This window comes from Pectinophora gossypiella, unplaced genomic scaffold (genome assembly GCF_024362695.1).
Source record: "Pectinophora gossypiella unplaced genomic scaffold, ilPecGoss1.1 Pgos_58, whole genome shotgun sequence".
NCBI classification, from domain to species: Eukaryota; Metazoa; Arthropoda; class Insecta; order Lepidoptera; family Gelechiidae; genus Pectinophora; species Pectinophora gossypiella.
Window position 1 is genome coordinate 81,038 of NW_026063268.1, and position 24,369 is coordinate 105,406.

Here is a 24,369-nt window from a genome sequence, read left to right on the forward strand (position 1 = left end):
TTAATAATATACACTACTATATTTTACAACAGTTCAAATCGAGAATACATACAATATCATCTCCCGTTATCCCGTTTCTCACGGGGTCCGTTTAACTAACCTGAAAATTTGACAATTTTGACAGGTCCGGTTTTTTACAGAAGCGACTGCCTGTCTGACCTTCCAACCCGCGAAGAGAAAACCAGGCCAATACAGGTTAGGTCACACTCCGAAACACATTTCTCGGGAATGTGGTTTCCTCACGATGTTTTTCTAAATACATAAAATAAAAATATAAAAACAACTTTAGCATTATATAGGGTAAAATATACGCCGAAATGTACCTATCATAAATTCATGCTATTATCCACAGCGTGGTAGACAGTGAGAATTATTGCTGTCACTTGTACCTCACGTTACCAGGTTTGTAGTATACCATCTAATTTTATTTTAAGTTACACCTGTCATTTTCTTATCCGCCGAAAAGGAAAGGGATGGGTAATCAACAGTCATAAAGTTTATGGAACACACGTCAATTTTAGGCAGACATTTAAAAAACCCTCCCGAAATTTTATATTGGTCAATAACCCGACAGAATTAAGTAGACAGCACACATGGAACGGGTTGCAAATCAGAGAGATGCCCATTTTATTCGCCCGGGTTATTCATTCATTTTAAAATTAACAGTTGTCAATCATCCGTCCCTTTCCTTTTCGGTGGATAAGAAAATGACGGGTATAGCTTAAAATAAAATTAGGTGCGGGGCCAATGTCGTTAAGTTGTAAATGTATATTTATGTGTGTTGTGGTATGACTGAATTAAACGTTTTTACTTTTTTATATGTCATTTCTATGGAAATATGTCTCGGCCCTGTAGACTCTCGGATTTTAATTATAATAAAATTAAATTACATACTTATATTTTATTAAATAACATAATTTTCTTGTTACATATTTTTTAATTAAATTACAATTTTTATGGCTTTTAAAAAATGTTATAACGGGTTCTTACTCGACGACATTTTTTAACTAAAATTTACAAATCTAAACATACCTTTACCTTTTGCTTACCATTTTTTGTATATATATTAAATTACTAAGTAAAAATCACGAGAGAGCTCCACTTTATATACAGGGTGTTAGTGACATCGTAACGAATACTAAGGGGGATGATTCAGACCATGATTCTGAGTTGATATCAAGTGAATTTTCCTGTCGTAAAATTTATGTCAATTTTAGTGTTTTATATAAATTATTTTCCGTTCCATGCTTTTACACACACAGACCCCAGTGTCATATAGAGTGGTATATAGGTTTGTAGCGATATCGTAACGGGAACTTTGATGACTTTGATTCAGACCATGATTCTGAGTTGATATCAAATGGAATTTTGCGTCGCAAAAAAACTTAAATTTATTAGAATCCACATAAAAACAAATACAATAACAATTGACCTATAGTTAAGAGTACAGCATCTCTTTGTGGAGGGCCGATGGCTATACTAAAGTCGAAATTTTTATTAGCTGCAGTAAAATGACGTTTTGTGGGTTGCCGCTTTTTGAAGAAAAATAAATAGGGATGTAACTAAGTGAGTGAGTGAATCATTCATTGAATGATCAGTCTGATTTTGTTTTTGAAATAAATGTTATTAAAATTGAATTAAATCAAATCAAATAATTTATTTCGAACTACTATGGTCCATATTGATGTTAGTATGACTTAATCTATGTAAATTAAGTAAGTATTATGAGTTAGTTGTGGAACGATTAGATCTTCAGTGAACTGAATCACATCCCTATTGAGATTAGGCTGGCAACATTATTGTACGGAATGACATTTTGAAACGTCAGTTTACTGCAGCCGATTAAAAGTTCGACTTTAGGTGGAAACCTGTATTACAGGTCATCAATATAAATTGGGGGCAATATGTCAGAATTCGTTAAGGTGTCCATAACACCTTGTATAGGCTATTTATGTTATTGTATGCCGTTGTAGGCGGATCATCTTTCAATGCCAACTCGTTGGCCAGCTAGTTCCGCCTACATGCAACAGATGGCGCTACATTCAATAATGCAGTCCTGAAACGCGCTATCGAAGTTTACACAGCGCGACGCATATATACAACTGCCGCTATACAACTGCTGCTAAATAATTTTGAACCTAAGAAATGAATCGACTATTCGCATTTTTAATACACCACATAGCATGGACACCGCCTGCATTAACGATATGGCCAAACGTTGATTGATATATCATTAAACGTTGACGTTTCAACGATATGGTCAAGTTGGCTATTTCATTAATATGACCATTTCATCTTCTTATCGTGTGGGTTATGACGTGGAGTACCAACCCCATCAACCCTGGTGTCAGGGTTATTACTGAGCCGCCAAAGACCCTAACATGGCTCATGTAACGACTACGTACTTACATTAGTAAATAGGGACCGGGACCAACGGCTTAACGTGCCTTCCGAAGCACGGATCATCTTACTTTCGGACAATCAGGTGATCAGCCTGTAATGTCCTAACCAAACTAGGGATCACAAAGTGATTTTTGTGATATGTCCCTACCGGGATTCGAGCCCGGGGCCTCCGGATCGTGAGTCCAACGCTCAACCACTGGACCACAGACGCCGTTCATACAATGGTTGAACACATCATGAAACGATCAATTTTAAAATCTGGCCACGACATATATGGTCACGTGCATTAATATGTATACACTTTGGTACCATGTCACATTAACTTTTTTGACAAATTGAACTGTAAGTCTCACTAAATGTCAAATATGTTAGTGCGACAGAGTCCTAAAGTGGGTACATTACATTGATCACGACTGTACATTAAGTTATGTAGATAGTATACCTTCGTTACCTCAAATTAAGATGTTACGGTTGTTCAAATTAAGTGCAAAAACGTTTGTACAGTGTCGTTACACGCATGCGCCGTGGACACTTTTTTTAGAGATTTGTTGTCTATTTGTTATACGAGGTCTATGGTTATGATATTATGTTTCCATTCATTCATTCAATGGGGGACTTTCCAGGTTACGTTCTCCAAAAACAATATGATGGCGCTGTTTAGATTTAACATGACAATGGTACTAATTCCTGTAAACATCATCTAATTATATTTTAAGTTATAGAAGACTTATATAAGACAGATAATCGACAAGCATAAAATTTATGGAACACACGTCAATTTTAAGCACAATTCTAAAACAACCGTCTAAAAATTTAACACTGGCCAATAACCCGACAGAATTATGTTGACAGCACACGTCAAACGGTGTGCATACCAGCGAGATACCTTTTTGATTCGCCCGGGTTATCCATTCATTTACTCATTCTTCCTAAAATTAAGAGCTGTCAATCATCCGTCCCTTTCCCTTTCGGTGGATAAGAAAATGACAGGTACTTAAAGTATAATTGGGAGGTGTCTGCAGGAATCGGCGTCATTTACTTATTTTCTCCAAAATATGTTGCTGCTTGATATTTGGATTAAATATGTATAGAATTATGTTGCTACCTATATTGCTTCTCTTTATTTTGATCAGAATAATAATGGATAGGTGTGTTGTGCCTGGGTGTAATAACATTGGCCATGTATGTAAAAACAAAGATAAAAGATGCATTGTCTTTTATTCTGATTAGAAGGTTGAACGGAGGCAAATCTGTACAGTCATGAGCAATATAATGTACCCACTTTAGAACTCTGTCGCACTAACACATTTGACATTTAGTGAGATTTACAGTTCAATTTGTCAAAAAAGTTAATGTGACATGGTACCAAAGTGAATATAGACGACAGTACGAGTAAATAGCCACTATCACCGACGTTAGTCATCAAAACAAACGATATCAACCTTGGTGCCAAGGTCGGCGCACCATTAACCCAAAAAGTAGGGCTAACCGGCAAACCTTTTAGGAGGGGTGTACAGTCATGAGCAATATAATGTACCCACTTTAGAACTCTGTCGCACTAACATATTTGACATTTAGTGAGACTTGTAGTTCAATTTGTCAAAGAAGTTAATGTGACATGGTACCAAAGTGTATACATATTAATGCTCGTGACCGTACGTTGCATGTCACATGAAAATGTCACTTGAAATTTATAGCTGCAAGTTTGTTCGTTTATGTTCATTAGTGGGATCGGCTTTTGTACTAGATGCTTAGGGTTCTTACCCAGGCTTGTCAAGGCGGATGCTCGTGACCGTACAGCGCCACCTGTGTTTTTTTAGGGAAAGTCGCCTGGGAGGTCCGTCATTGTAGTATTTGGGCGAATCTCAAAATTTCAAGTTTGGTGGCGAAATTTCACATTATTTTTTCGTGAAAAATTGGGTTCCGACATGAAAAAGATCCAAAAGGATCCTCGGTTCCGACATGAAAAAGGAATTTTTCAATTCCCAATTTCCCCAATTTTTCACGAAAAAGTTATATGACAGTCGCCACCAAACTTGACACATTTTGATATTCACCCATTTATTCATCTACGGGTTATAAGGCGTTTGTACAGGTTTGCAAGTGCTAGTAACTAAGCGAGGTAGGAGTATGTATCAAGGGCGCCCGGCGCTCGCTCCAAGTATTGCTTGTCTATGAGAGCTTCGATACACTTTTTTATCATAGCCACCGATGGGGCGAAGGATCCCCTCGCTTGCGCCACCACCTCCTGTATTAGTTCTGTGTGTCTTAACACCTGGAATGATGAGAAATAATGAGAATTAACATAACGGAGTGCTGGAAGGTTAGAGTTAAAAAGGCCACATCGAAACTATTCATCTAAGAAAGAAAAAAAATATTGCTATAATTAAAGCACATAATAACGGGTTCTTACCGCGTTTAAATGGGGACATGAGACACCCGATATTTCGACACTGTTGCAAGTGCCATGATCACGGGATGACTGATGAGATTGGAGTGGTGTAGGTAGATCCATAATTTTCTACGGCGGTAAGAACCCGTTATTATGTGCTTTAATTATGATAATAACCGCGTAAACTTAAAACAAAATATATTGCTATTTGACATTTGTCTGCATTGCGCACTTACTTTTATACGCGCAAATGTCAAATTGCAATAATGCTTTCTTAGATGAATTGCTTCGTTGTGGCCATTTTAACCCCCCTGGTCAGGTTAAAGATGAAAAAAAGTTTCCTTTTTTATATTGTTATAATATTTGACATACAAAAATGACCAGACAAAAGAATAAGACATATCATTTTGTTAGACTTCCCTTGTTATAGGAATTACTATCTGTTGATTAGGAGCAATATAGGGGTACAAAGAATTACTTTCTGTGGATTATGAGCAATGTACGGGTACAAGGAATTACTTTCTGTGGATTATGTATGAACAATGTAGGGGTACAACGAATTACTTTCTATGGATTATGAGCAATGTAGGGGCACAAGGAATTACTTTGTACGGATTATGATCAATCTAGGGGTACGACGAGTTACTTTCTGTGAATTATGAGCAATGTAGGGGCACAAGGAATTACTTTCTGTTATTTATGAGCAATGTAGGGGCACAAGGAATTACTTTCTGTGGATTATGAGCAATGTAAGGGTACAAAGAGTTACCTTCTGTGGATTATGAGCAATGTAGGGGTACGACCAAATATTTTATTAGTTTTAGGAATTGGTACAGATTCTAGGCATTATGTTATGGTGTTGTTGCCTCTGGGTGTTTTGTGTGATGTTATTACCTTCCGTTGTTTCATGATGCGCACGAGTGCGGCCTGCAGGTACATCTTACGGTCGTCGTCGCAGTGTGCCTGCTCGGCCGCCTCGCCGGACGCACCGGTGCCCACGCCGCCCTAAAAATAATATAGATCATTTATTTATTTTCCCTCTTACTTCAGTAGGCCAGAGTGAGATGGTGGCCGAGTTCGGATAGAGGCCCAGACCTACGGGGTATAACGTAGAACCCTTGCCACACCCCGGACATCTCATACAAACAACCTCGTTTTACACAGACACCACACATTGACGTTATCGTACACGCGCATCTGTGTGTGTGACCTTCTCTTTAATCTGTTCCATGTAAGCTCTTCTTGGTCTTCCCCTTCTCCTCTTTCCTTCTAGCTTTCCTTCTATGGTGTTTTTAATAAATTCGTCGTGTCTTATTAGGTGTCCAATCATCTTGCCTCTTCTGTTTTCAATAATTCTCAGTATTATAAAGTGTTGACGAGAAATTAATCACGTATTCATTCTGTATGGGACACGCCCGAACATAACTTTATGCTGAGGCGGCCTAAATGTAGGTTATTTAGACGCCGCGCGATATTGTAAATTAGCTATAATTAGTGTGTAATAAAACTTCATAGTGAAAATAAGTTTGTTTACTTTCTCAATTTTAACTTTATGTGCACTCGACAACGAACTTCAACTTAACCAACTTTAAGATATACGGGCTATAAACTGTGGCTCATACATATTGGTCCTTGGAGCCGGATTTGAACCAGCGACCTATGGACTTACCTGATGTGTCGGCGTGTTAGCTTGAGTCAACCTCAGCTTGGTTCTTTTACAGGAAAACTGTAGGTTGAGCGATAAGGTTGCGTCCCCATCCTCGGATTCCACATCACCTGTAAATAAACCTCCTGGTTAACCTTTAGACCGCAGCGGGCAATTCAAATTCAAAACTATCTTTATTCAGTAGGTAACATAGTTACACTTTGAATCGTCAATTTTTACATAACGAACGCCTCATCCGCCTAAAACTACTGCAGCTTCTCACAACCTGAATAGCCGGGGAAAAGAAGCTGCAAGAAAAACCTCGGCACTAGCCCTAGACGTTCTTTAAAAAAATAAATAAATAATAATAAACAAAATATTTTTCTACAAAAATTTTGTAATTTAGCTGCCTAATATCAGTTCTCAATTCAATTTCAAACTAATATGGCTGTCTGCGGCGACTTTATTCAAAATTATCACATATTTCTTTGGAGCGAACAAAATAATCGATTGTATTTAGAAGTTCGATAACTAAAGGCTATTTGTAAACATTTTTTTTTATAGACATGTTTTTTAATCTGTTACAGTTAGTAAAAACATGCAGTCGACCCCGCCTTAGTAATTTCGAAATTCACAACCTCGTCCCGGGTTCGATTCCCGGTGGGGACATATCACAAAAATCACTTTGTCATCCCTAGTTTGGTTAGGACATTACAGGCTGATCACCTGATTGTCCGAGAGTAAGATGATCCGTGCTTCGGAAGGCACGTTAAGCCGTTGGTCCCGGCTGCATTAGCAGTCGTTAATAACGACCAATCCGCACTGGGCCCGCGTGGTGGTGTAAGGCCCGATCTCCCTATCCATCGGGGAAGACCCGTGCCCCAGCAGTGGGGACGTTAGTGGGCTGGTGATGATGGTATTGTGTCCCGTACCGGTGGCCGTGAGCAGCTGCGTCTCCAGCAGCGGGCGCACGTGCCTCGCCCAGCTGTCCCCCTCCAGCTGCAGCGTGTCCCGCAGCTCCCGCGCCGGGTACGAGTCCGCCCGCTCGAAGGCCAGCAGCAGCGCGCACTGGACACGTACACACATCATTACACTTACAATGCACAGAACACGCTAACTATATAATTATATAATTTAATTAGCGACCCGCCCCAATGCTGAGGAAAAAATGAAATTATTTACGACATCACATTGAAAACCTCAAAAATAACAGTATTTCTCCACTATTCAATGGATGTTACACATACAAACCTTCCTCTTGAATCACTCTTATCTAATAAAAAATGTTAAGCTACGCTATGTTATGTTATGCCATGCTATGCTATACTATGTTATGTCATGTTATGCTGTACTATGTTATGTCATGCTATGCTATGTTATGCTATACTATGCTATGTTATGCTGTACTATTTTATGTCATGCTATGTTATATTATGCTATGTTCCAGTGGGACCGACCTGCGGCGTGGTGGCGCTGATGTGGTAGACGCGCGGCGTGTACCGGGTGCGCAGGTCGCCGGTGCACAGGTGGTGCAGCCAGGCCAGGCGGCGGCCGCTGAAGGAGGCGCGGTAGAACGCCTCGAACAGCCGCGCCGGCCGCTCCAGCTGCGCCGGTGGGGCCAGCGGGGCCATGGCGCCGCCCAGCGGCCACGCGCCCGCCTGCAGCACCTGCGGAGGGATATCCATAAACATAATCCTGGTATAATAAATTGACAACCATCATATCCCGTTTTTCACAGGGTCCGCTTATCTAACCTGACGATTTGACAGGTCCGGACTTTTACAGAAGCAAGCTTTTTTTAGAAAAACTCTTTAGCAAATCAAATCAGAATCATTTATTCAACGTAATTATCATGGATAAACTTGTTGAAGGTCAATGTAAAATTTTTGAATTTACGTCATTTCATTTCGCAACGTGTTATGACTGAGGAGAAGAAATGACAAGAAACTGCAACAGCAACACATGTTTTAAAAACCAATGAGGATATACATTACAAGTTATTTAATAACTAGAGGAACACATTCAATACCAGACATGTGAGTCTATTTGTTTTTAGGGTGTTAGTGAATTTTACAACTCGGTATTGATCCACTTGATAGAAACTCAGAATCATACCTTAAAGTGTTCGTTACGGCGTCACTATACCTGCCGGGAGTCGAAACCGGTTTTATTTTATTTTTATTTTACACCTTTTTTTGCTTTTTGTAAGTATTACAAACAGCCTCCGTGGTCTAGTGGTTAGAGCGTTAAGCTCACGATCTGGAGGTCCGGGTTCGATTCCCGATGGGGACATTGTCGAAATCACTTTGTGAGACTGTCCTTTGTTTGGTAAGGACTTTTCAGGCTTGAATCACCTGATTGTCCGAAAAAGTAAGATGATTCCGTGCTTCGGAGGGCACGTTAAGCCGTTGGTCCCGGCTATTAGCCGTAAAAACACCTCCACCAACCCGCAGTGGAGCAGCGTGGTGGAGTATGCTCCATACCCCCTCTGGTTGATTGAGGGGAGGCCTGTGCCCAGCAGTGGGACGTATATAGGCTGTCTATGTTATGTGTTATGTAAGTATTTATTTTATACCAGATGTTGCACCATCCCACACCAAATTACGATAAATGTTTCTTTTTTACCACTGGAAGGAATTGCTGCTTAGCAATAGATTGTACTGTATCTTTCGTGTATGTCTTGTATGTTGTGTGCAAAAAAATATATTTGTATTTGATAATACCTGGACACTGAGGAGCTCGGTGGCGCAGCGGTAAACGCGCTTGGTCGGCGATTGTTGAAGTTAAGCAACTTTCGCAGAGGCCGGTCATAGGATGGGTGACCACAAAAAAAAAGTTTTCATCTCGAGCTCCTCCGTGCTTCGGAAGGCACGTTAAGCCGTTGGTCCCGGCTGCATTAGCAGTCGTTAATAACCATCAATCCGCACTGGGCCCGCGTGATGGTTTAAGGCCAGATCTCCCTATACATCCTTAGGGAAGGCCCGTGCCCCAGCAGTGGGGACGTTAATGGGCTGGTGCTGATGAATACCTGCACACTGAACCCAGCGCTGCACCGCTGCATGGTCTCCCTAAGATGTGCCTGGAACTTCGCGTTGAGATCTGCGCTGACTGCCACGTCGGTGAACATGCGATGCAGTTTGTTCGTGAATTCGTAACCACACGCCGCTTTCAAACGGTTGATCATTGCTTCCTCCTGTAAACAAATAAAATGAAAATGCATTTTATTTTTCAATCTATCGAAAAAATCAAATCATCATCAAATCATTTTTTGTATGAATTTGGGTACATACCATTATGTACCATTAGTTATATCTGTCATTTTCTTATCCGCCGAAAAGGAAAGGGACGGATTGACAGCTCTTAATTTTAAGAAGAATGAGTAAATTAATGAATAACCCGGGAGAATCAAATTTGATTTGTTTGACATGTGCAGTCAACTTAATTCTGTCGGGTTATTAGCCAATACAAAATTTTTATAGGGTTGTTTTAGGTTAGTGCTTAAAATTGACGTGTGTTCCATAAAGTTTATACCTGTCGATTACCCGTCCCTTTCCTTTTCGGCGGATAAGAAAATGACAGATATAACTTAAAATAAAATTAGATGGTGTTTACAGGAATTAAACATAAACTGCCTATATAAGTCCCACTGCTGGGCACAGGCCTCCCCTCAATCAACCGGAGGGGGGGTTTATGTTTATGACAGGAATTATAAGGAATTGTTATGCTCCATACCCCCTCCGGTTGATTGAGGGGAGGCCTGTGCCCAGCAGTGGGACGTATATAGGCTGATTATGTTAGGAATTAGCACCATTATAACAATATGTAGCCTTGATTATATAAAAATTCAATTCAATATATTTTGTCGTATAGTACCACGTGATTTTGTTCGTATTTTGACAGCATTTATTTGAGTTCACATATTAGCACCAATCGACAAAAGGACATTTTTATATCGACAGAATCGATAAAATGACCGTGACAAAATTATATCACGGTGCGCATGTCCCTACAGGTTAGGTAAGAGGACCCTGTGAGAGACGGGAAAATGCTATGGAGATGATGATGATGATGATGATGATGTACTGGATTCCGCACCGTTATCTATCCTAAATGAAATTAAAATAATATATGTGAACAATTAACCTGTTCCATAGAAGCGGAGAGCTGGTGTATCAGTCGTCTCGCCAGCGCACGCGCATAGTACTTCTGGAACACATCCTTATCGTCCACATACTGCAATAAACAGACAAATAAATTATTTTTGGTATATAGTTATGAGCTTATGTTATGTCGTTCGGTTAAAGTTGTATGATGGGGGCGTGATGTCGAGGCGCGAGGGCCTTATTAGGACGCCGGCGTTATTAAGATAAGAGTGTTATTAAGACGATGGCCTTATTAGGATTAGGGACAAATTAGAACGGCGGGGTTTTAGGACGGCGGCCATATTAGAATTAGGCCTTATTAGGGCGGCGGCCATATTAGGATTAGGCTGGATAAGGTCTTATTAGGATTAGGCCAAACTAGGACGACGGCGTTATTACTACGGCGGCCTTATTAGGCTTAGGTCAAATTAGAACGTCGGGGTTATTATGACGGAGACCTCACTAGGGTTAGGCCAAATTAGGGCGAAGGGTATACAAGGAGAAGGACTTATCAGGATTAAGCTAAATTAGAATGGCGGCCTTATTAGGATTCGGCCATATTAGAATGGCGGCGTTATAAGATTAGGCCAAATTAGGACGACGGTGATATCACGATGAGGGTATTATTAGGATTAGGCCAAATTAGCACGACGGGGATATCAGGATTAGGGTCTTATTAGGGTTAGGCTATTAGGACGACGCGGTCTCTGAATGAGGTCCTTATTAGAATTAGGTTCAAATCAGGACGAGGGCGCTATCTGTACAGAATGAGGGCGTCGGGCTGTAGGAGCCGCGGGCGTTACCTTGAAGACCACGATGGCGGCGGCCAGCTTGTCGTCGGTGTCGGCGTCGGCGGCGGCCCGCTTGCGCAGCAGGCAGTCGCAGTAGCGCGCCAGCAGCTCGGGGGCGCGCGCCGGCTGCTCGGCCGCAGGACGGGCGTTCACCACCAGGCTGCATGCCTGGCCAAGGGGTATACTGCACTATGCGCTCACTACTGTGGCCCAATAGGTGGAATATAGCATCATCATCAGCCGTACGACGCCCACCGCCGGGCATAAGCCTCCCCCGAGGATCTCCACGACGATCGGTCCCGCGCTGCCCGCATCCGACGGCTTCTCGCGACCTTCACCAGACCGTCGGTCCACCTTGTAGCGGGCCTACCCACTGAGCGTCGTCCGACACGTGGTCGCCATTCGAGAACCTATCCGCCCCAGCGGCCATCGGTTCTGCTCGCTATGTGTCCTGCCTACTGCCTTTGCAATTCTCCGAGCTATGTCGGTGATTTTAGTTCTCCAGCGGATCTCCTCATTTCTGATTCGATCGAGCAGGGAAATACCGAGCATAGCTCTTTCCATTGCCCGCTGAGCGACACCGAGCCTCCTCACGAGACCGTTCGTTGGAATATATGTTTAGATATATTTTGTAGAACCACAACCTCCGTGGTCTAGTGGTTAGAAAGTCAAATCAAATCTCGTTAATCTAACACTCTAGCCACTAGACCACGGAGGCTGTCCATCTTCTTCTATCGTGTGGGCTGTGCGGTGGATTACCAACCTCATCGACCCTGTGTCAAGGTTATTATTGAGCCGCCAAAGGCCCCTGGCATGGCTCATGTCCTGACTACCACCGGCTACCGTCCATCTATCAACGAACATTGAAACATTTACCTTGTCTAAAGCACCAATGAACGCCTGCGCCCCGCTGAACACCTCGTTGAACAGTTTGCTATACTTGCCATGCAGGGCGAGCATAGCGTTCACGAAGTGTATGTGGGCCTGTAACATATTAGGCAGCCAAATTACTAAATAAAATAAATAAATAAAAAACCGTTTATTTCGGACAAAGTCCATAGGATGTTAGTATCATCAGCCCATTAATGTCCCCACTGCTGGGGCACGAGCCTTCCCTATGGATGGATAAGGAGATCGGGCCTTAAACCACCACGCGGGCCCAGTGCGGATTGGTGGTTATTAACGACTGCTAATGCAGCCGGGACCAACGGCTTAACGTGCCTACCGAAGCACGCAAGCAACGATGTTAGTATACAAACTGGGATGTTAAAATACAAAATACAAAGCTTATAGTTTAAGCTTGACGAAGGGTAGCCGAGACAATGACGGATTTATTTGTTAATTTTTAAAACTTATATTCGTTCCTTAGATACAAGTGTTTGATTAAAATAGGTATGTTATGTTAGTGGGCTCTGTTTTCCGCATTTAGACTCTAAGATGGCCCATTATGCGTGTAACCGTTGACTACGTAAGCCAACCTATCTCCTTCCAGAAGCTCGGAAGCCTCCTGGGGTTTTCACAGGCTTCGCGGAGCGACCCCATTCCTTTGAGGATTTTTACCCGTTGTGCTGACACTCCCGTGCATTCCAGGATTACATGGGGGGCAGTTTCAATAAGATAGGTATATTGATATTGTATTTATATATTGTATATTGACGAGACGCAGGGGTTGTTCGTTATATTGGATGGAACAGCTGATTTGACACAAACGACTTATAAACTAGCGTTAGTAAGACATTTTTCGGGCGATCATAAATACAAGCTTATAAAGTGTGAAGCTCCATCCACCTTTTCAGAAGGGGGGAGTCCGACCTATCTCATAACGTCTTCAAGAAACTGGAAATTGTAAAACAGATTTTTTGTATTCTTTTTTTAAAAAGAACGTCTAGGCCCCTGTGCCGAGGTTTTCCTTGCAGCTTCTTTTCCCCGGCTATACAGGTTGTGAGAAGCTGCAGTAGTTTTAGGCGGATGAGACGTTCGTTATGTAAAAATTGACGATTCAAAGTGTAACTATATTACCTACTGAATAAAGATATTTTTGAATTTGAATTCTCATTTAGTCTAACATCATCATTTTAGTCTTATTTGAGTTTCGAACCGTCTTTATTGAGACTTACAACGTCTTAAATTAGTTCTACACCGGAATTTAGTCCTACATCGCTTTTTTAGTATTACATTTTTTTTTTCTTTATATCTGGTGGCGCCATCTATTGATTTAAGTAAATAAATTAGTATTGTCTCACGATTCCCGCTACCCCTTCCCTGTGCACGTCACAACAAGTGTGCTGATTGGCCATTGCGTGTCATCAGCCCCGCTCCGCGACGCGAAGAATAACCGCTAACCGCACCAGTATGAAAATTTACTCCAACGCGCGCGTTAGTGTTACTGCAATACCTCGCGTCTAAGTCGCATATCGCTAAATTCGCTCCAGATGTAAACAGTTTTGTTAGATCTTCGCACCCCCATCGCTTCAAAGGGTTGCGTAGGCGACTGAGCCACCGTTGTGAACTAGACTGTGCTGTGAAGTGCTGTGTCCTCTGAATCCCCGGGGATATCGTCGTTCGCTGGCGGTTTCATCGTAAGGTAAGGCGTGCACATCCTTTATTTCCTGTCCATTTTACAGCGTGAGACACTTATTTACAATAGAATCTTACAAATTCTTAACTATCGAAGGCAAACATAAAGTTCAGCCGACCAATATCCTTAATCTAAATACATGGTTTGAATGATGCCGTTAAACCACAGAGGTTTGTCTCGGCACCTATGAAATCGTTATTAAAGTCTCACATCGTCCTTGTTGAGCGTCCCCCGCAGCGCCGCGTGTCCCTCGCGGGCGGCCTGCTCGTGCGCCGCGTCCACCAGAGGGCGGAGCGCCCCGCCGGGCAGCGGCCGCAGTAACGTGTACATGCGTTTTAGATCCTCGCGGCGCTGGAATAAGGTATATTTTAGTTGTTTGTTTGTACGGTCACGAGCATTAATATGTATACACTTTGGTACCATGTCACATTAGCTTTTTTGACAAATTGAACTGTAAGTCTCACTAAATGTCAAATATGTTAGTGCGACAGAGTCCTATAGTGGGTACATTATATTGCTCATGACTGTATATAAAGCGAAGGTTGGTAGAAGGACGTACATTAGCCAAATTGGAGATGTCCTTAGAAATTGTTCAGTACGATCTACTCTGAACCGGCGTGCGTGTATGAAGCGACTGATGAATGTGGAGGAAACAAGAGAAGTGTGTCAGGATCGAAGCAAATGGAATTCCATAGTCTCTGCTTACTCCAGTGGGAAGTAGACGTAAGTTTATGTATGTATGTATGTGTATTTGTTGAGTGAGTGAGTGTGTATGTGTGTGTGTGTGTGTGTGTGTGTGTGTGTGTGGGAGTGAGTGAGTGTGTGTGTGGGAGGGGGGAGGAGTGTGTGTGCGTGTGTGTGTTTGTGTGGGGCGGGAGTGAGTGAGTGTGTGTGTGTGGGAGTGTGTGGGAGTGAGTGAGTGTGTGTGTATGAGTTTGTGTGTGTGGGACGGGGGAGGAGTGTGTGTGAGTGTGTGTGAGTGTGTGTATGAGAGTGTGTATGTGTGTGCTTGTGTGTGTGTGTGTGCTTGTGTGTGTGTGTGTGTGTGTGTGGGTGTATGCGTGCTTGCGTGTGAGTGTGTGTGTGGGTATATTAAGTGTGCGAGTGCTGTATGCACAATAAAAAAATATTGATTATAGGAGTATGTCGACCCTGGCGCAGGGGGAGAATGAAGAATACTCTGGGCGAATGGGCCTCCCGGCTATTACCTGCTGGGCCTGTGGTCCCTCCTCGCAGGCCTCTCTCAGCAGCCGCTCAGTGTCGGCGTGGAGCGTAGGGAGGTGGGCAGCGACCGCGGCGCGCTCGTAGCAACTACGGACCGCCTCAGTGGAAGACGAATGAAGGAATTTGTTGCCTAAAGCTATCTCGCGCTCAAGACCTGAAACAGATACTCATTGTTTTAAGTTTACGGGGTTAATGGTGCTAATTCCTGTAAACACCATCTAATTTTATTTTAGGTTATATCTGTCATTTTCTTATCCGCCGAAAAGGAAAGGGACGGGTAATCGACAGGTATAAAATTTATGGAACACATGTCAATTTTAATCAGAAATCTGTTTGAAAAAAAAATGTAATTTTTTTTTCATTGTCCCACCTTCGAGCACGTGCCGCATGTAGTGGCTGACGTCTCCGCCGTGCAGCAGCGCCGCCGCGAAGGCTGCGTGGTGGGTGGCAGCCGCCTGCAGGTACGGCTCCAGCACCAGCTGGTGGTACAGCACCAGCCCGCCGCGGACGAGGAACGATTGCACCTGGAAGATTAGCCTTGCATTATTCTTCTTCAATCGTGTGGGTTGCGAGGTGGTGCCAACCTCATCAACCCTGGTCAGGGTTACTATTGAACCGTCCGCCACCGCCTTATGATCATTTCGACAATTTACATAATTGCCTACTTGACAGTTTTCGGATAAGTACGGTCACGAGCATTAATATGTATACACTTTGGTACCATGTCACATTAACTGTTTTGACAAATTGACCTGTAAGTCTCACTAAATGTCAAATATGTTAGTGCGACAGAGTCCTAAAGTGGGTACATTATATTGCTCATGACTGTACCTACTTTAAAAAATACAAACACTTATTTTATACCTCGTGAAATATTTTTTATTTTCTCGAAAAAGCTTTATATAATTGAAAAAAAAACATACATTTTTCTTCATTAATTTCAAATTTCGCCCGTAAACAGTTGGTCACGTGACATTTCGCCCGGTGACGTCACTTTTTTTTTTGTTTTGGTTTTCCCCGAAGGGTAAGGCAAAGGGAACTATGTCCATACAGCCATGTCTGACGTATTTTTTTTCTTGATGATTAATGAAATGATGAAAGGTGATGATGATGAAACCTAAGCCCCCACCCTCGGAGTAGACTCCTATTCCGAACCCCAAACGAATTAACTCAAAAGTCCGCATAAACTTTCGAGTTATGAAGCGGCTTCCCGGCACGAAGCGAAAATAGGCAGATACACTTTGTTTATTGAATACTCCAATATAATAACACTCGCGAATGTCTTCCGACTAACTTAATGCGATCATTAACCACAAAACACCACTTCGTATTAATTATTTAGATTACTCAATGAAGAAAGCAACTGTCCCGTTCCCGTTTCCCGCCAAAAAGCCCCGGTGACGTCACATTTCAACTAACAAAGGAACTGTCAAACAGTATAACTTGAAACCTGACAGATAGCTATTGTTCATTTTGTGGAATGTGACGTCACACGAAGGTCAATCATGGCCGCCCGTGTTTCGGGTCATACACAGATAAAAAATAGCATTCTTATTTTGTAAAATTATCTTAATAAAAAAAAACTATTGGATAATTATCGTTAAATGATAAACTACCATATATGCGGGCTTAGCACCGTAAGCGCGCGACTCTTTTTCGCTTCGACATACGTCACCCGTCACTCTCTCACAGTACTGCACAGAAAGAGACAGACGATCTCTGTCGCGGCGTGAAAGAGTCGCGTGCTTACGGTGCTAGGCCCGCTGATATACATAACCAGCCTATATACATCCCACTGCTGGGCACAGGCCTCCCCTCAATCAACCGGAGGGGGTATGGAGCTGCTCCACTGCGGGTTAGTGAAGGTTTACGGCTAATAGCCGGGACCAACAGACTAACGTGCACAGCCTCCGAAGCACGGAATCATCTTACTTTTTCGGACAATCAGGTGATTCAAGTCTGAAAATTCCTACCAAACAAAGGACAGTCTCACAAAGTGATTTCGAACGTGTCCCCATCGGGAATTGAACCCGGACCTGATCGTGAGCCTGACGCTCTAACCACTAGACCATGGAGGCCATGGCCCGGTGGTATATTATATATTTTATTATTACTGTCAAGTAGCCGATTCTTTCCCCATTGGAGAGCAACCCTAGTCCCGTATGTTATGCTGGCCACTCACTTCCACGGTGCTGTGGATGGCGGTGCGCAGGATGTCCGCGCTGGCGGGGTCGGGCGCCTGCAGCCGCGCGGCGGCCAGCGCCGACACCACGCGCCCCGACAGCGCCGACGACAGCGGCCGCACCAGCACGCGCTCCCAGATCACCAGCCCCAGCTCGCCCACCTGCGCCCACGCGCCCGCCACACTCATGACCATGGGCACTCATGTACCCACTTTAGAATCCTGTCGCACTCTCATATGTGACATGGTTTCAAAGTGTATACATATTAGTTACTCATGCGTGACCGTACACAAGCCCAATGGGGCAATCAGAGGTACATCCATCGCAAGATGAACTAAGCACCCACACCTCACCGAGCTTTGTTAGACCAACGTGATAAATGAAAATGAAAAATTCCAATATAAATGTAAAAAGGGGGAGGCAGAAGTAAGTATACAGGGTGTTAGTGACATCGTAACGAAAACTTTGAGGGATGATTCAAACCATGATTCTGAGTTAATATTCAGTGGAATTTTCCGTCGCTAAAGAATGGAACTGAAATTTTTTTTTATTTTTTTTTAATTAATAAAAAAAAACATGAATTTTTCGACGGAAATTTTTCGAAGTCTGAATCATTCCCCTCAGTATTCGTTTGACCTGGGACTTTTTATTTTTTTTTTATTTCCAATTTTTTTATATTCTTTTTTAATTTCCAATTTTTTTAATTTTTTTCCAATTTTTTAAAATATTTTTTTTTATTTTCATTCTCTAAGTGTACAGTGCTTACCTCCAACTGGCGTGAATCGTGTTCTGGACAACTGACTGTGGCCGCAGAGCCATATATTATCTCCGCATCCGACACCTGCAAGGTTAAGACGTAACGAAAGATATCAACAACATGATTTAATTTGAAAAAAAATAAAAAAAAAATAAAAAGTTTTTTTGAAGTTAAACTTGTAAAGGAACTTTCCAATCGGCGTTCCCCAAAAACAAGATAAATGACCTTTTTAATTATTTTTTCTTCGTTTAAACTTCTAATTTCATAGACAACAGACATAATATGCATCTTTATCTTTGTTTTTGAGTACAATTGATGACCTTTTTTATTACAGGCCTAAACCAATGATTGTCGAATTTGTTTTAGAATTCATGTTTGGATCATAAATGATTATCACGTGCTCAGCGGTGAAAGAAAACATCGTGAGGAAACCCACATTCCCGAGAAACGCAACTTTGGAGGTATGTGACCTAACCTGTATTGGGCTGGTCTTCGCGGGTTGGAAGGTCAGATAGTCGCTTCTGTAAAAAACCGAACCTGTCAAATCTTCAGGTTAGGTAAGCGGACCCTGTGAGAAACGGGATAATGCTAGGGAGTGGTTTTGACTGACCTTCTGTCGTTTGACGTGTTGTAGGTTGAGATATGAGTAGAGGCTGTTGAGATAAGCCACACCTTGGCTGTATTCTCGCCACGCCGACACGTATCTGAAAGGTGAAGAAAGGTTTACATATTGATGCCACACATATTGGTACCATGTCACATTAACTTTTTTGACAAATTGAACTGTAAGTCTCACTAAATGTCAAATATGTTGGTGCGACAGAGTCCTAAAGTGGATACATTATATTGCTCATGTACACACCATCTAATTTTAAGTTACACCTGTCATTTTCTTTTCTACTGAAAAGGAAAGAGTTTTAATTAGAGATGTACCGACTAGTCGCCGACTAGTTGGGTAAGCCGACTATCCGGCCACATTTATAGTCGGCGACTAGTCGGCGGCCCAAATGCCGACTAGTCGGCCCATACTATTTTTATATTGTATCTGATACACTTTTAACCACAGAACCTAATTGAGGTACCAGCTGTGGATGCTTGTACTTGATATGATTCGTCATACTTGTAGTGTTAGCCTTTTTTCCGGTCCCTCCACGAGAAATAACAGCTTGGCACTGATTACATTTCACTTTGCTGGAATCCAATGTCCAAACATGTGACTTTTTCTTCGACATATTTAACGTTTAACAGCTTCAAGTAGGTACTTTTTAAATAATAAAAAGTTAAAAACTTAGCCGAAAGCAATGATTGGCAAGGCCGACTAGTCGGCAATTTTACAACCGACTAATCGGCTAGTCGGCCAAAGTCATAGTCGGCCCGGCCCATCTCTAGTTTTAATTCCTTCTCTTAAACTTCCAGCGGATATTAAAGAATGTCCATCAGTTGCTTCTGTCTATGCTAAAATATATATGTATTATGTATATTATTATAGTATAGGATAGGATATATAAATATCATCATCATCACCAGCCCATTAACGTCCCCACTGCTGGGGCACGGGCCTTCCCTATGGATGGACAGGGAGATCGGGCCTTAAACCACCACGCGGGCCCAGTGCGGATTGGTGGTTATTAACGACTGCCAATCCAGCCGGGACCAACGGTTTAACGTGCCTTCCGAAGCACGGAGGAGCTCGAGATGAAAACTTTTTTTTGTGGTCACCCATCCTATGACCGGCCTTTGCGAAAGTTGCTCAACTTCAACAATCGCAGACCGAGCGAGTTTACCGCTGCGCCACCGAGCCCCTCACTAATAGCCTATTAGATTAAAATAATATTAGGTCCAATGATGATGTTAGTGTGTGAGTAATGTATTTATGTATACCTACATCTTTGCGATAATATTTGTTTATGTACACTATTTCTATTAAAGTAATTTGGTATTATATTATAATGTATGTACACCATTAACACATGTTTATGGAACACGATGTTCGTGCGTCACCCAACAGGGTCCACATAATACCAGCGTCGTGGTTCACGCCGCGACTTGTGCTGAGTGAGGCCCTTTTATCTCAGGACGTCCACCACCACCTTATGATCATTTCGACAAACATCTGTCTTGCTTTTTTGTAATTGTTTTAGTGGAAATTTGATATGATATTGTTGTCTTTTTTTTGTGTGTGGCGTCCTTTTATAATAAACTATTTCTATTCTATTCTACAACAACAGCAACAGCCTCCGTGGTCTAGTGGTTAGAGCGTTAGGCTCACGATCTGGAGGTCCGGGTTCGATTCCCTATGGGGACATTGTCGAAATCACTTTGTGAGACTGTCCTTTGTTTGGTAAGGACTTTTCAGGCTTGAATCACCTGATTGTCCGAAAAAGTAAGATGATTCCGTGCTTCGGAGGGCACGTTAAGCCGTTGGTCCCGGCTATTAGCCGTAAAAAACACCTCCACCAACCCGCATTGGAGCAGCGTGGTGGAGTATGCTCCATACCCCCTCCGGTTGATTGAGGGGAGGCCTGTGCCCAGCAGTGGGACGTATATAGGCAGTTTATGATTCTATTCTAATGTGCGTTAAGGTTCGGTAACGACCTGGCGAGCAGTCCATCATTGTGGTCGTTGTTCTCGAGGGGCGCGGAGCCGCGCACGCGCTGTAGCAGCCCCGCCACGTGCTCTTCTAGAAAGTTCCTGCGGGCACAGACAAAAATAAAGGCTTCGCATAACATGATAATTGCTAACATTGTTTTAAGGGTATTATTACTAACATAATTAAAGCACATAATAACGGGTTCTTACCGCGTTTAAATGGGGATATGAGACTCCCGATATTTCGACACTGTTGCAAGTGCCATGATCACGGGATGACTGATGAGATTGGAGTGGAGTAGGTAGATCCATAATTTTCTTACGAGTTTGGTGCGAGTTCAGATGGTTCCGAACATTCCGATATCAAAAACATAAACAAGCGGCAAAGAAAGAGGGTAGACAGATATGTCTGCCCGTAGAAAATTATGGAGTTCCGTGGTCCTGTAGTTGAGCGTTGGGCTCACGATCCGGTGGTCCTGGGTTCGATTCCCGGTGGGGACATATCACAAAAATTACTTTGTGATCCCTAGTTTGGTTAGGACATTACACGCTGATCACCTGATTGTCCAAAAGTAAGATGATCCGTGTTTCGGAAAGCACTTTAAGCCCGGTTACTACTTACTGTTGTAAGTACGTAGTCGTTACATGAGTCATGTCAGGGGCCTATGGCGGCTCAATAATAACCCTGACGCCAGGGTTGATGGGGTTGGTAATCCACCTCACAACCCACACGATAGATGAGTGGTATCTTCCTGCTACTCACCGGGTTTCATCATAAAGCCGATCAGCTAGAGGCTCCGGGTGTGCGACACACAATGCGTACACGTCAGAGAAACGGGTGTTCCACACTGACCGCTCCACAGACTTCAGCCCCACCACCCCAGCCACCTGATGGGACAACACATATACAGGGTGTTAGTGACATCGTAACAAAAACTTTGAGGGGTGATTCAGACCATGATCCTGAGTTGATATCAAGCGGAAACGTCGCAAAAGTATGGAACTGAAAATATTAAAAAAAAAAACACTTAAATTTTCATGAATTTTCTGTAAAGGAATTCCACTTGGTATCAACTTGGAATCATGGCATAAGAAAACCAAGTATGCTCAAAAGTGACAGCTAACATTTCAAGGTTAGCCCAGCTGACGTCATCCCACCATGCGTTGCCATTTCGTAAAAAATAAATTACCCACAACCAATGTTTTTAATTTACTTTGCAAGGAAATTTTGAAGTTAAAACTTCACTTAAAAGATTTACTTATAGTTTTAATGATTTTTATATAATGTGACAAGTAATAGTCATTAAATACATTAGTCAGTAATTCACTTAAATTTCAATAATAAAATTTATAATTAAGAATTAAATAAATTTAGAATTTTGGAGATAATGGTAACACAGTGGTAAAACTTAACGTCATCAAACGGCTAGCAATGGCAGCTTGTCATAGGATTGAGTATTTTATAAGAAAAAGAAATATGTCCAGAGTCTACTTATACTCACCGTTTCCTTAAGGTTGGCCCAAGTCTCTTGGAAGTCCACATTTCTTGGCTTTAGAGACATCATTGGAACGTCACTTCATATACCTAGAATCAACATTAAAAAAATATTTTTAATAATTAAAAAAATATATATATATAAAAAGAAATATTTAATTTTTTTTATAAAAAAATATATATTTTTTTTGTGGCCAATAATAAAAATATTTCGAATACAGTTCTTGTAATGATTGCGCAAGTAAATACTCATTCATTTATAAAAACAAACATGACAACCTAAAAATAAAAGGAAAACATAATTTAACAAACATAACATAATTAACATAATAATAATAATAATTAAACTAATAACTAACTAATTTATTATTTTTATTTTTTTATTATTTTTTTTATTTAACAATTTTTTTATTTAGGTTAAAAAAAATAATTAAAAAAACAGCCTAATCCAACAAACCACCTCTGATTGTTCCTGGCGCAAAGGTACCCAAAATGTTTTTACTGCTATTTAGATTTTAATTTTACTAACACAGTTGGCTCAATCATATAAAGGGCGATACTCCTCACCACCTATCAAGTTGGTCTAACAGAATGCTTGGTGAGGTGTGGGTGGGTTATCATCTTGCGATAGATGTACCTGTGACTACCCCATTTAGGATATAGCTGTGAGCTATGTTATGTATAGATTGTAATTTTATAATAGCGATTATAAGAGAGAGGGAAGACTTGTTATTTGATCAACAAATCAAGCAATTTATGAGAATATCTAATGCAGGTTCATTTGCGAATGAGTCCTTTGTCTGCTAAACCAAAAATTTTGATTTAAAAAAAACCAAGAAAGACAAAAAAGATTTTTTTAATGAGATTTAGGTCAGATCCTTCATTATTACACATGTATAGATATTCACATATTATATAATACTGTCTGCCAAAGATTGACTGAAAAAAAAAACACTTTTAGGTATAAGCCTACCTTCGCTCACCATATTATATGTTTTCCTGTAAATGTCTTGTAAATGTATATGCAATTATAATTTACCCAGAAAAATAAATCACCCACCCTAGCCAAATTTCGAGGTACCTAAGTAAGTTTTGTTAAAATAAAAAGGAGATATTAAGCATTGGTTTTACTGTACTTTTATTTAAAAAAAAAAAACATTTATTATTTTTTTTTATACAAAACAGGTCAACAAATCTGCCAGTCATTGAACCTCATTGTTTGTAAATAGACCACAACGCATTATACAACAGTTGATAGATTCAATTTGATGAAATTCATACTATGACTTACTTCCTGAATACTTGTAAAAAAAACCATGTTTACATTTTATTGCGGCGTAAAAGCCTGTTATGCAAAGGAAGAAGCCTAAAAGGCCATTACTGCAAGTAATTTGAAGTTAATTAAGGGGGCTAAGCCGATAAGTTCTAACATAAACCGATTGATATATTGATATTAATTCTAAGGTTATATTGGTTGAAAAAAACATTTGTTTCCTTCGCCAATCTGAAATGGCTGGTGGTTGGCACCGGTAAATAAACTTGGCACGGTGACAAGACCGTAACAAAGCCCTCGGGTGGCCGAAATTACTCAGCAAATCCATGAACAACAAAAATAATATTCTTACCTACAAATACTACAAGCGACAACTCCACCAAATTACCACGAGATTAACGCTTTATACCGAATAAATTCGACACCAAAATGTTCTTCTAGTCACAAAGAAGCTAAACGAAGGAAAATAATCCACGACTAATGGAAAAATTCGATGTAAATTCGGCGAAATACGAATCGAGAACCGTCAAGCTTCAGGGAGATTTTTAGTCTGCGTTTTGACGTTTTTAATTTGGTATTGCAAGTGGAAAAAAATGTTTTCAGCAAGGCTGTGTTCGGATACACGTAGACACAAAAGGCCTTATTTTTTATAATTGATTATCAACATCAATCGATTTTTGTGAAATAAAATAATACTCACAATCAAAAGTAACCCGTCCTGGTTCTAAAATTAAGGGAATATTACGTTTTATAATAAAAAAATAAAACTTTTATCACAAAATTTTCTTCAACAAAGGACCTTTCAAATCAATCTTGTTCTGTTTCAAAGACCATATTTAAGTAATTAGGCCACAAATCCTCAATAAATATCGTGGACATCACTATTTATCAGCTGAT

The 24,369-nt window shown here is 41.3% G+C and overlaps 1 protein-coding gene across 1 annotated transcript; it reads right to left on the bottom strand.

The window, feature by feature from the left end:
• Positions 1 to 1,893: 1,893 nt before the first annotated feature.
• LOC126381499 (cullin-2-like) lies at positions 1,894 to 24,028 on the bottom strand. The gene is made up of 19 exons (XM_050030980.1): positions 23,825 to 24,028; positions 22,207 to 22,289; positions 21,468 to 21,592; positions 20,711 to 20,806; positions 18,726 to 18,819; positions 18,125 to 18,199; positions 17,358 to 17,519; positions 15,546 to 15,699; positions 15,160 to 15,329; positions 14,162 to 14,302; positions 12,250 to 12,357; positions 11,386 to 11,541; positions 10,584 to 10,673; positions 9,469 to 9,633; positions 7,898 to 8,107; positions 7,373 to 7,508; positions 6,465 to 6,571; positions 5,690 to 5,800; positions 1,894 to 4,678 (listed from the first exon to the last, which is right to left on the bottom strand). The coding sequence occupies exons 2-19, from the start codon at positions 22,267 to 22,269 to the stop codon at positions 4,517 to 4,519; spliced, it is 2,325 nt and encodes a 774-aa protein (XP_049886937.1). The 5' UTR covers positions 22,270 to 22,289; positions 23,825 to 24,028; the 3' UTR covers positions 1,894 to 4,516.
• Positions 24,029 to 24,369: the final 341 nt, after the last annotated feature.

Bases quoted from the DNA above. Each gene is read 5' to 3' on its own strand.
- LOC126381499 (XM_050030980.1), bottom strand. From the start codon at position 22,269: ATGATGTCTCTAAAGCCAAGAAATGTGGACTTCCAAGAGACTTGGGCC. The intron at 20,807-21,467 runs GTGAGTAGCAGG...CTGTGCCCGCAG, and splicing joins CGGCTTTATGATGAAACCCG to GAACTTTCTAGAAGAGCACG. The intron at 18,200-18,725 runs GTCAGTCAAAAC...TTAACCTTGCAG, and splicing joins AACACGTCAAACGACAGAAG to GTGTCGGATGCGGAGATAAT.